The 12,767-nt window shown below is 34.0% G+C and overlaps 1 protein-coding gene across 2 annotated transcripts; it reads left to right on the top strand.

The window, feature by feature from the left end:
- The first annotated feature begins 711 nt into the window (after window positions 1-711).
- Window positions 712-12,745, top strand: LOC306867676 (BOS complex subunit ncln-like). 2 transcript variants are annotated; one of them, XM_079413492.1, is made up of 15 exons: window positions 712-1,198; window positions 2,895-3,085; window positions 3,172-3,316; window positions 6,145-6,239; window positions 6,718-6,798; window positions 6,880-6,983; window positions 7,070-7,158; window positions 8,179-8,318; window positions 8,414-8,637; window positions 8,750-8,837; window positions 9,763-9,801; window positions 10,016-10,179; window positions 10,265-10,318; window positions 10,568-10,646; window positions 11,796-12,745. In XM_079413492.1, exons 1-15 carry the CDS (start codon window positions 1,036-1,038, stop codon window positions 11,856-11,858), a joined length of 1,719 nt encoding a protein of 572 aa, XP_079269618.1. In that variant the 5' UTR covers window positions 712-1,035; the 3' UTR covers window positions 11,859-12,745. The 2 variants fall into 2 exon arrangements, with proteins under 2 accessions (XP_079269618.1, XP_079269619.1); XM_079413493.1 differs by having other exon boundaries at window positions 738-1,198; window positions 8,414-8,592.
- Window positions 12,746-12,767: the final 22 nt, after the last annotated feature.

Raw genomic sequence — 12,767 nt, 5'->3', positions numbered from 1 at the left:
AATTATTGGGAAAGACTTCCCTCTAGTGGACATTAAGGGCACTCAATTGTAACTTTTACATAGGCCTATAAATTCATTTAAATTTAAATATTATTATTATTATTATTACATTTCAGGGATATATATTTTTTGCATATAACCAAGAAATAATATTGTTTAAAAATGTAATTATTTATTTTAATGTAGGCATTATTATTATTAAATTTCAAAGAATATAACCAAGAAATAATATTGTTTAAAAATGTAATTATTTATTTTAATTTAGGCATTATTATTATTATTATTAAATTTCAGGGAGAGTATAACCAATAAATAATATTGTTTAACTATTTAATGTAATATTTAATTATTTATTTTAATTTCGGCATTATTATTATTGTTGTTGTTATTATCAGGGAGCATATTGTTTTGTTTATATTCAGTAAAACACTAGTTTGATAGATTTTGTAGATTTGGTTTTCTAGATTTTTAGTAGTTGAAAAATAAATTATATTAAACATGTTTTATGACACATTAATTATTCTGACCGGTTAAAAAAATATATTTAAGAAACATTTAATTTAAATATGGAAGATTTGAGGGAAGATGCATTAATTTATTAATAATGCTTTAAATTATTCTTTATATGAAGAATTGTTTTGCACCTCCACATATATAACAGTTTCTGTGTGTTTTGCAAAATAAATAGACAATAAATCTGAGAAAAAGGTCAGATGAGGCAGTCCCTGAATTTTCCTGAAGGACCCCAAACATCACCAACAAGAGGCGCATGGAAAAGATTTCATCTATTAAAATGATTTTCTAAAACCCCAAAACCTTAATTAGATGTAGTAAACCAAACCTGTCAGAGAAAAAGTTAAACGTACGTCGACTAAACTATAGTCTCATCATAGACATATAAAATATGTATTGTGTCTATGAGGCGTGTAGGTGTCCGTTGACTTCGCCTGTCTGAAACTCTCCCCGCGGCTGCTGACAGCTCGAGCGCTCGCCGTCAGTCATTCATTCTGTGTTTTCTCTGCGTCGGGATCCAGCATGTTTGAGGAGGCCAGTGAGGTGTTGGAGAACATGTTGAAGTGGTCGTTCCCGCTGAGTCTCGTGCTGTTTCTGGTTCTGGTGTGTCCGCTGCGCGCGGAAGCGGCGCACGAGTTCAGCGTCTACCGCATGCAGCAGTACGACCTGCAGGGACAAACCTACGGTAAAACACACCTTACACCGCCGCGACACGCTTCAAACCTGCGTACAATGCTTTAAGAACAACCCTGTAGTTCTGTTTGGGACGTGCCGTGGCGTAGTGGTTCGTGACTCAACGCTTGCTGGGGTTTAAACCTACAGCCTTTCAGTTGACGATACGTTACACCGCAGACTGTAACCGTTACCATGGTAATACTGACGGGTTATATAGGTTCAAACCTCGCAAATGTTCATCAGGGCTCTTAACTAAAGGTTATAGGTTCAAACCCATCAAGCGTTGACAAGTGAACTGTGATTTTTACATGTAACGTTACTTCAGGAAAATACCGCGGTATTACGGTAGTAACGTTACGTGTCCAAACAACACTTAATTTACTAATGAGCCACTCCTTTGAGAGCTGTTTGGGGATTAACACACACCTTACTGAAGCAGCGATATTTTAGTGTTATTTAAATTATATTATGTTTTGTTGTTGATATTTTGAGTTATATATGTCAGCTTTTAATACATTCAATTATTCAATACATTATATTTATTTATCTTTGGCCCGGTTTCACAGACAGACTAAACCAGGATTAGTTCATAGAGCAATTAGGACATTTAAGTAATTTATATAAATGTGGTTAGTTTAAAACATTACTGGGGTGCATCTTGAGACGAAACAAAGGCACTGATATACTTTAAGATCAATCAGAGCAAGTTTATTTCATCTGAAACAGCTCAGATTTACATTTTAGACTAGGATTAAACCTTGTCTGTGAAACCGGGGGATTATGTATTTATTTATTATTTGTGTATTTATTAAATGTAAGTATTTTGTCGAATTGTATTATGCGTTTGCTTTTTTCATTTATATCGTTTTATTATATAGTTTTTATATACTTATAGTTAGTAATTTTAGAATTTAAACTTTAGTAGACTTTTTTATTTATTAAATTTAAAAAAAATTCAGATTAGTATCAATTAACAGAAAAAAATAAAGTTTTGTTGTATTTAACAATAATATTCCTGCATGGTACATCAAGGTATTATATGAAATACTATGCTATTACCATGGTATATGTCCAACAAAACATTAGTATCTTATCTTACAAATTAGTGACTCATTTCAGAGCTGTTGAGGTATTAAAAAAAAAACATTTATCATATTAAAAATCTCATTGAAATTGAGTTATTTTAGTATTATGTATATATATATATATTCACAGAGACACTGTTGTAGTTTTTATTTTTACTCATTTGATTGCATTGCATTTTCAGTTTTCATTTCAATGGAGTCATTTTTTATTATTTAGTTGTTTTTTCGGTTTTATTTACAGCTTTTATTTACAAATTATTTTATTTCAGTTAGTTGCCAAGGCATTTTTCATTTAATATTTATTTTATTTCAGCTTCATTTCATTTAACAAAAACATTTTTGATAGTCCGTTAGTAGTGATGTTTTAGTAATAATTATGCTTTTACAAATTGAAGATGTGCCAGCTCTGTTTATCAAACGTCTCATCAAATGTGTCCTTCATAAACAGTCATGACTCAGAACTGGTTGTACAGGTTTGTATGGGCTTTTCAGAAATATTCAGTTGAAAGGACTGGAGAAAAATCAATCATTTATGTCTGATAATGCAGGTTTATACTAGTTGGGTTTTTCGATGGTAAATAATACGCAGCCCATGCAATAATAATCCAAATTCATTCTCAGGTTCCCGTAACGCCATTCTGAACACCGAGGCTCGTACGGTGGAGGCCGAGGTGCTCAGCCGTCGATGTGTGATGATGCGGCTCGCCGATTTCTCTTACGAGAAATATCAGAAAGCGCTGCGACAGTCGGCAGGGGCCGTGGTCATCATACTGCCCCAGAACATGTCCACTATGCCGCAGGACATAGTGCAGGTAATGCTGGCGCCCGCTGGAGAGGCGTGTGGGGGACGTTCAGCTCACTGGAGGCTGACTGTGGTGTGTTTTGGTGTCTTCTGTAGCAGTTCATGGAGCTGGAGCCGGAGCTGCTGGCCACGGAGACCATCGTACCAGTGTACTTCGCTCTGGAGGACGAGGAGCTGTTGTCCATCTACACACAAACACAGATGTCCTCTAACTCACAGGGGTCTTCATCAGCTGCTGAAGGTACTTCACACTGCAGCCCGTATATCAAGTATGTATGTATTTGATACACTGCCTATTTTTCAAGTTTTCCCACTTACAAAAGAATGGAGAGATCTGTAATTTTCATCGTAGGTACACCTCAACTGTGAGACACAGAATCAAAAAATCCAGAAAATCACATTGTATGATTTTTAAATAATTAACTTCCATTTTAAGTATTTGATCACCTACCAACCAGCAAGAATTCTGTCTCTCACAGACCTGTTAGTTTGTCTTTAAGAAGCCCTCCTATCCTCCACTCATTACCTGTATTAATTGCACCTGTTTGAACTCGTTACCTGTATAAAAGACACCTGTTCACACACTCAATCAATCAGACTCCAACCTCTCCACTATGGGCAAGACCAAAGAGCTGTCTAAGGACACCAGGGACAGAATTGTAGACCTGCACAAGGCTGGGATGGGCTACAGGACAACAGGCAAACAGCTTGGTGAGAAGGTAACAACTGTTGCCGCAATTATTAGAAAATGGAAGAAATTCAAGATGACTGTCAATCTCCCTCGGACTGGGGCTCCATGCAAGATCTCGCCTCGTGGTATCAATGATCCTGAGAAAGGTGAGGGATCAGCCTAGAACTACACCGGAGGACCTGGTCAATGACCTGAAGAGAGCAGGGACCACAGTCTCAATGGTTACCATTAGTAACACACTACACCATCATGGATTAAAATCCTGCAGCGCGCTCAAGCCAGCACATGTCCAGGCCGGTTTGAAGTTCGCCAAAGACCATCTGGATGATCCAGAGGAGGCATGGGAGAAGGTCATGTGGTCAGATGAGACCAAAATAGAACTTTTTGGTATAAACTCCACTCGCCGTGTTTGGAGGAAGAAGGATGAGTACAATCCCAAGAACACCATCCCAACCGTGAAGCATGGGGGTGGAAACATCATGCTTTGGGGGTGCTTTTCTGCAAAGGGGACAGGACAGGGACAGGCAACTAAGGAGTGGCCCCGTAAGAAGCATTTTAAGGAGTGGCCTAGCCAGTCTCCAGACCTGAACCCAATAGAAAATCTATGGAGGGAGCTGAAACTCTGTGTTGCCCAGCGACAGGCCCAACACCTGAAAGATCTGGAGAAGACCTGTATGGAGGAGTGGGCCAAAATCCCTGCTGCAGTGTGTGCAAACCTGGTCAAGAACTACAGGAAACGCCTGACCTCTGTAATTGTAAACAAAGGTTTCTGTACCAAATATTAAGTTCTATTTTTCTATTGTATCAAATACTTATTTCATGCAATAAAATGGAAATTAATTATTCAAAAATCATACAATGTGATTTTTTTTAATATTCTGTCTATCACAGTTGAGGTGTACCTACGATGCAAATTACAGATCTCTCCATTCTTTGTAAGTGGGAAAACTTTGAAAATCGGCAGTGTGTCAAATACTTATTTGCCCCACTGTAGTTAGTGTGTGTATATATATATATATATATATATGTATATATATATATATATATATATATATATATATATATATATATATATATATATATATATATATAATTAGTGCTGTCAAATGATTAATCGCGATTAATTGCATCCAAAATAAAAGTATTTGTTTACATAACATGCATGAGTGTATTGTTTATGTACAACACATGCATGTATATATAAAGTGTTGTTTATATATTAAAAATATTTATATATATATATATATATATATATATAATATAAATTATATGAATATAAATGTATGCATGTAAAAATATTTTTAAAAATATATACTGTATGTGTGTGTGTATTTATATATACCTAATAAATATACACAGTACACACACATTACGTGAACAACTTTTATTTTGGACGCAGTTATATATGCGTGTGTGTGTGTATATATTTACACACAGATTAATATTAGTTTATATTATTCATATTAAAGATATTTATATTAGCTTATAGGATATATTAATATAGTTTATATACTTTTTTTTTAATTCATGTATTTATATATTTGTAATTTTATATCAATATTAAAATGGGTATATAAAATAAGTTATTTTATGTAATATATAAAGCATTTATATATAAAAATATGTATTTTGAATTGTATATAAATACAAATGCTTTATTTATATATTTAAATGTAACTTATTTTTACATGTATTTTTATAGCACATGTATACAAAAATTATAATTAATGAAATGCATGTATATAAATAATTATAGATGCGCTTTAACATATTTGATACATATTAATATATTGATTTTAAACTATTTAATATTTATAGTATTTTTATACAGTAAATGAAATTGTAAATTTTAATAAAGCGTATACATAATGTGAATATTTAGTTTATTATATTAACGTATGCACATAAATATATTAATTTAAAATACTGTTGATAAATACATTTTATATTTATATATGCAGATATACATTTAGGTGTTATGTGTATGTGCCTTTTTTATAATATTTCCATACATATTATTGTGATTATATTGTTATAAGTGTATTTTATATATTTATAGAAGCTTATTTACTTTATTTAATGTATACTGAAGTATACGATCTAAGTATAAAAGTTATAAATTATAATGATTTTATATACAAATGTAAATGTTATTAATGTATACATATACATTTTTATATTATATACTCATGAATTTAATATATTGCTTATATATTGTATATAACATTTATATTTCCAGATTTAATAAGTGCTTTTTTAAAATAAATGTTTTATTTATGTGTATGCATGTTAATGTGTGTGCATAGTTTTTAATGTATATTTACTTATTTATAATAAGTTGAAGTATATTAACCAGGACATTGTCTGTTGTCATCCAGTGCTGCTGCACACAGCGACAGCTAACGGTTTTCAGATGGTGACCAGTGGAGCTCAGAGTAAAGCTGTCAGCGATTGGGCCATAACTAGTCTAGAGGTGAGTATAACTGCCTCCAGAAGAGACTCGTTTATCCATAAACGAAGCTTCTGTCGTCATATACTCACACTCATGTTGTTCCAAACCCACGTGTCTTCCTTTGTTCTCTGGACCAAAAATGAAGATGTTTTGAAGAACGTTCATGCTGCTCTCTGTCATCCAATGAAAGTCAACTGTGATCAGAAGTTGTCAAACTCCAGAAAGCACCATAAAAGTAGTTCATCCACTTGTGTTGGATATTCTAGCAGCGGTTTTAGGCTCAGAGGACATTAATAACACTAATATGAGAAGGTCAATCAGTTAACGCTCAACACAACAGCTGTTGAGTTGAGCGTGACGGTCAGGTCAGATGTTTATAAGCTCTTCAGCTGCACAGCAGTCGACTCTTAAAGTGTGAAATGTCACAGAAATGTCACTCAAGATTGCTGGTTGCCCTTTTCGTCTCACTTATCATGTAATCTCTGAATCGTGTTGTCAGGGTCGTCTCACAGGTGCAGGAGGAGAAGATCTGCCCACTATTGTCCTGGTGGCTCACTACGACTCTTTCGGAGTTGCTCCGGTAAGGACATCATGCTGCTTTCATTCTTTATGTGCATTTCTGAGTTATTTGTTGCGATATTCAGTGCCTGTTTTGTTTCAGTGGCTGTCGTACGGCGCGGACTCGAACGGCAGCGGCGTCGCCATGCTGCTGGAGCTTGTGCGATTGTTTTCCAGACTCTACTCCTACAAACGCACTCATGCAGGGTAACACTGACAAATTATTTCATAAAACAGACTTTTGAAACTGATTTCTGTCTGCGTGCTTTATAAAAAAAAAGTGTTTTTTGTAGATACAATCTGCTGTTTTTCTTGTCGGGAGGCGGGAAGTTTAACTACCAAGGCACGAAACGCTGGCTGGAGGACAACCTGGATCACACCGGTACAAATATTGCTTCACAATCTAAGCTGGGCTCAACCGTTCCAGTATTTCACTCACATTTGTGACTAAAAATAGATGTTTATGAACGTGCAGAGCAAATATAGTTTCTAGAGTACAATTTCAAAATAAGAGTCTTATCATAAATATAAGTCTCGTATTATACATTTGTTATTTTTGGGGTATTTCAGTTAAACAATCTGATTATTTTGAGTAGCTGAAATTAAAGCATATACATTTTAAAATAAGAGTCATGTATTTTTGGCTTGTTTATGATTAAAAGTCCTATATAATGCATAATGTTTTTGTATTTTTTTCTGGTTATTATTGGTATTTTGCTACATAATCTGTTGATGAGCTGGACCTATATTATTGATATTTTGTTTACACAAACTGTTGATTAGTAGGTAGTAGAGCATATACGTTTCAAAATAAGAGTCCCAATAAGAGTGTTTTTCTGGCTTGTTTATAATTAAAAGTCCTGCATAATGCAAAATATATTTTTTTTCTCTACTTATTATTGATATTTTGGTTAAACAATAAGCCATATTTGGCATTTATTCCAAAGTTTGAAATATATATATATATATATATATATATATATATATATATATATATATATATATATATATATATATATATATATATATAATTAGAATTCCAAAATTATTCAATTTGTACCGTTTAAAGCAGAAATATCTAAAAGCCTAGTGTACTTTTTGCATTTAAACAAATTAGATCATTTTACTTTGTTTCCTCCTCATATCTGTTTATTAAGGGAAAAGTAATTATGTGATACATTTTCATTGTGTTCCTGAGTTTTAGATATTTTAGTATTTTTCTTATACTTTTTATATTTCACAGTTAAATTTTCTAAAACTTTACTTGGTGCCAATTATAGTGATAATAATAATAAGCAGTAAATTCAAAGCTGTTAAAAAGCATTTTATCTGGGGGGAAAAAAAGTGAGCATGAACTCCTGCTAAGATGTTGGTATGGATTGACCTCGCCCTTGTCTTTCAGATTCCAGTCTGCTCCAGGACAACGTGGCGTTTGTTTTGTGTCTAGACACTCTGGGTAACAGCGACAACCTTCACCTCCACGTGTCCAAACCACCGAAAGAGGGAAGCCCACAGCACGCCCTGCTCAAAGAGCTAGAGATGGTAAGAAGATCCGCTCCTCTTCTAGAAATAAATGCAACCTTCACTCCTCGTGACATCAAACCCCATTGGCCGGTCATTGTTGTCTCCTGTTTTAGGTTGCGGCCCATCAGCACCCCGACCTGAAGTTCTCAATGGTCCATAAGAAGATCAACTTGGCCGACGACACTCTGGCGTGGGAGCACGAACGCTTCGGCATCCGCCGCCTGCCTGCCTTCACCCTGTCCCACCTGGAGAGCCACCGCAGCCCCGCGCGCCACTCCATCATGGACATGCGGTCAGTGTCGTCCTCTCTGGAGGGGGCGGGAGAGGCCACCGCTTGGTGGGTGATGATTGGTGCTCTCTCTCTGTTGCCCTGACGACTAGTTCCCTCCCTCTCTGCTCATTGGTTGGTTTGATTGATGTCGTTTTTCTGTTGATTCCATCTCTGGCAGGCCTCACGTGGATCTGACGAAGCTCACTCGCAACACTAAAGTCATCGCCGAAGCGCTGACGAGAGTCATATACAACCTGACGGAGAAGGTAATGTTCCATCATCTACATTACTCTTTGTTTCTCAGCAGATATTGATATGTACGCGAATGAAATTGATGGAAATATGTCATATATAATACAGCCATTAAGTAGGGCTGCACAATTTGAAATCTACTCGATCCAATGCTGCACGAAAAAAACAAATCTGCTTGCTTTTTTTTAAACTTTTTTTTCTTCTCCGATATAGATTGCAATTTTAAAATACTCTGATGGAATATATTTGTAATGTATGAGTGTTATTTTATTATCATTGAGATTCAGTTGTAGTTTTTATTAATAAATATAAATATATACACACAATTTTAAGTTAGGTTTTTTTCTGATTACAAATTTATTTCAAAATTATTATTTTTTTTTACAGTGTAAGGTTTGCTGCTTTTATTATTATTATTATTACTGAATTCAATGGTGAAACAGCCTTTATCTGAAAATTGAGTGTTTACTATTGTCCTTTTGCATTATTGACACACTATTTACCTATTTAATACTGTAAAGGTGCTTTGACGATCTGTATTGTTAAAAGCACTATATAAATAAAGGGGACTTGATTACTCTTAACTAACAATATTAAACAGAATTACTATAGTCATATTTGACTCTTAATTAAATTGAGTTAAGGAAAATTATATTTATTTTACAGTATAGATGTAAGATGCAGTACATGATTTAATTAAATCAGTGTTTGCGATTTTAATAGCATTTGTGATTTTTTTTTTTAGAAATGAATAAAAATGTAATATTTGACAAAATTTAGACAAAAAAATGAATACAAACTGTAAAAGACAATCTAAAACACGTAGAGCATATGTATGTATTTAGTTATATTTGACAATCACTCTGTTTTGATTAATCATTCAGTTTTACCATTGGCCATCACAGAGCTCAAAATGTGTCTTGATGATATGTTACACAGGGCGTCAGCGGAGACCTGGAGATCTTCACTGAACAGATGGTGAGTTTGAAAGACAAATCCATCAAAAAATACCATGTTTACCACATTTCAACTTTTAGAGTTGCAACAGCCCTCGTTTCCGAAACCTTGCGAGCTGCAGATTTTTCAGGCATCATATGAGTGCATTTCCCATTCACTGCAGACTCGTCTCTGTAAAGCTGACGTGTTGAGTCTGGTGTGTTTTTGTTTAAGTGCGGTTCTGCGTTCCCAACAGCAGGTGCAGGAGGATCAGCTGGCGTCGCTGGTGGACTGGCTGACGGCCCAACCGCGAGCCGCCCAGCTGGTGGACAAAGACAGCAGCATCGTTAACACGCTGGAGTATCACATGAACCGCTATCTGAAGGATGTCAAGAGACACCTGGTCAGAGCCGATAAGAGGTGAATCGACACAGCAGTGTTTCAGTGTTGAGTGGAAATGAATATTCAGAGCTTAACGGTTGTTTTTTGTTTTATTTTTTGACAGGGACCCTGAATTTGTTTTTTATGATCAACTCAAGCAGACCATGAATGCGTATAGGTGAGATATTTTAATGTTTAAATTCACTTTGTTCATCCTGGATTATTTTAAACCTCGAGATATATTGTTTCGTATTTCATACTTAAACATTGGTTAGCAGTCACTTTATCCCAGATTTCAAGGTTGAACACAGTACACTTGTAAATCCAAAATTTTCATATTTATGCAGTTAATGATATTAATAGTTGACCCCTGTTTAACTTACACAAGAGTGTTTGAATAATTATGTTGTATTTTGAAACGAACCAGGGTAAAACCAGCAATCTTTGACCTGCTGCTAGCCGTCTGTATCGCATCTTATCTTGGAGTGCTGTATTTGGCTGTACAGGTAAAGACCTACTCTCATTACTGTAATAGAATATATTTGTAATATCTGTGTTTTAATATAAATTTTCTTGTTTTTGTACATCAAGTTAAACTAAATGAAAATGAGAAACATTTCCTTGGCAGATAGCTGACATAAAATACATGTGTATATATATATATTTTTTTAATATACATTTCATATTTTAGTTTAGAAATACATTATTCAATTATATTTGTAATTTTGGTTTCATTATGTATTCAATGAATACGTTTTTTTAGTGTTTCAGATTTTATATTATAAATTAGGGATGCACGATATTATCGGACCGATATTGGAAATCGGCCGATAATGGCTTTAAATGTAAATATCGGCATCGGCCTGATATGAAAAATTATATTTAGACTGTGTTTTTGATTAAATAAAGCAATTTGATTGTTACATGAACAATTGTTTTTTTTTATCATTTTATACTGATTTATTCATTTGTGTAATGTTATATTTTTTAAACAAATTATGAGTGCTAAAAGATTTTCAGAAATTGTACAACTCACTCTCTTGCTTTAGACCATTTACAAATGTTAAATCATAAAAAAAAAAAATTGAGGTTACCACTGCATCTTTCTGTTAAAAAATGCATTGATTAATATATAGTTTATTTATAGTTATTTTCAAATCTTCAGTGTGCTATCATTATAAAATAACTTTGTTTATTTAGTTCAAACAAATAAGTTATTGTTAAAGACAATATATATATATATATATCGGTATCGGCAATCGGCCAAAATGAGTTGTAAATGATCGGATTTCGGCATAAATCCAATATCATGCATCCCTATTATAAATATTATTAAATTATATTTATATTTTATTGTTACTTTTTTAATTTTAAGGAATAATTTTTTAGAGTTTCATATTTTATATGAAATATTTATTTTGTTGTAAATATATATTTATAATATCAAATATATATTATAATATATAGTTGTTATATAAGCATATATTATATTAAAATAAGGTAAACATTTCTTTCAGTTAACGTATCTTATTTGAAGGGTTTGTTTTTAGTCAACTATAATAACCCTGTAAAAATAAATATTTATGTAATTACTGTATTATTAAAAAATATTAGTTGAATCTTGTTTGTAAAAAGTAATTCTTGTTTTCCTGCAGAATTTTGGATTTCTGTACAGTTTCCTGCGTAGAGTCACGGCTCCTCGGGTCAAACAGCACTAACCTGCAACAGTCTCTTCACAATACGAGGGGCCGCCGGGGTCTCACAGCAGAGCCAAGAGTGTGTTTTCTCTCTTTAATTCACTAGTTTGTTTGATTGATTTAGTTTTCTGAGAATGAATGTTGATTTCCATGCCAAGAGTTTCATCCACTACATCTCCGCTAGCCTTTAAAGTCTTCCTTGTCTCAGCGTTGCCTCAAGTCCTGCGTCCTTAAAAATACAATCCGTATGTAATTGCTCAGAGTTGATTTCAATTTAAGTCGCAAACAAATCAGTTCCCATGTAATGTTGGTATGAAATGTGCCCTTCTTGCATCAATTACGGATTGTACTTCTAAGCAGTGTTTCCTGAAACCTTTCCTCGTGTGGTTATTCTTCACTGGCAGCTACTACAAAGTGGGCCAAAATCGTTGCTGGTTGAGTTGAAGTCTGTCAACGCTCCTCAATCTTCGTCACGCGCTCACGCGAGTCTCAACTCGAACTGCTGATTCTCTTCGGAGCGAGTATTATATATAAATATATAGATTGTGATGTTTGGAAACCTGGTATTTCATGTTTTGCAGATTCTTTTATCCTAAAGTTTTTCGTCAAAAGACTATGAATTATTCCATGATTCTTTAGACATTTTATAACTCCCATTTCTTTCTTCAATCCTAATTTCGTGTGTGTATTTGACACCCGATGTTCACTTCTGCTTTCGCAATTTATTGGAAAGCAGTGTGGTACAAATCTGCTGTTATTTATGGAAGCTGATGTGCTTCGACATGCACTGATAAATTTTTTTTGTTGTTGTTCTCTAAACTCAATTTAACTTTGCAAATCAGAGGTACATGAACTTGATTCTTAAGGGCGAAGAAGAAAAATAAAAGGTTTTTGTTGAATTAAGAATATACTGCATTTGCTTTCTTTTCG

The sequence above is a fragment of the Barbus barbus genome (genome assembly GCF_936440315.1).
Source record: "Barbus barbus genome assembly, chromosome: 49".
Lineage (NCBI taxonomy): Eukaryota > Metazoa > Chordata > Actinopteri > Cypriniformes > Cyprinidae > Barbus > Barbus barbus.
This window is presented reverse-complemented; position numbering and strand designations above follow the sequence as displayed.

Excerpts from the sequence above, each read along its gene's own strand:
- LOC306867676 (XM_079413492.1), top strand. The coding sequence starts at position 1,036 with ATGTTTGAGGAGGCCAGTGAGGTGTTGGAGAACATGTTGAAGTGGTCG. Across the intron at positions 1,199-2,894 it reads CCTGCAGGGACAAACCTACG|GTTCCCGTAACGCCATTCTG; the intron begins GTAAAACACACC and ends ATTCATTCTCAG. Across the intron at positions 6,984-7,069 it reads TACAAACGCACTCATGCAGG|ATACAATCTGCTGTTTTTCT; the intron begins GTAACACTGACA and ends TGTTTTTTGTAG.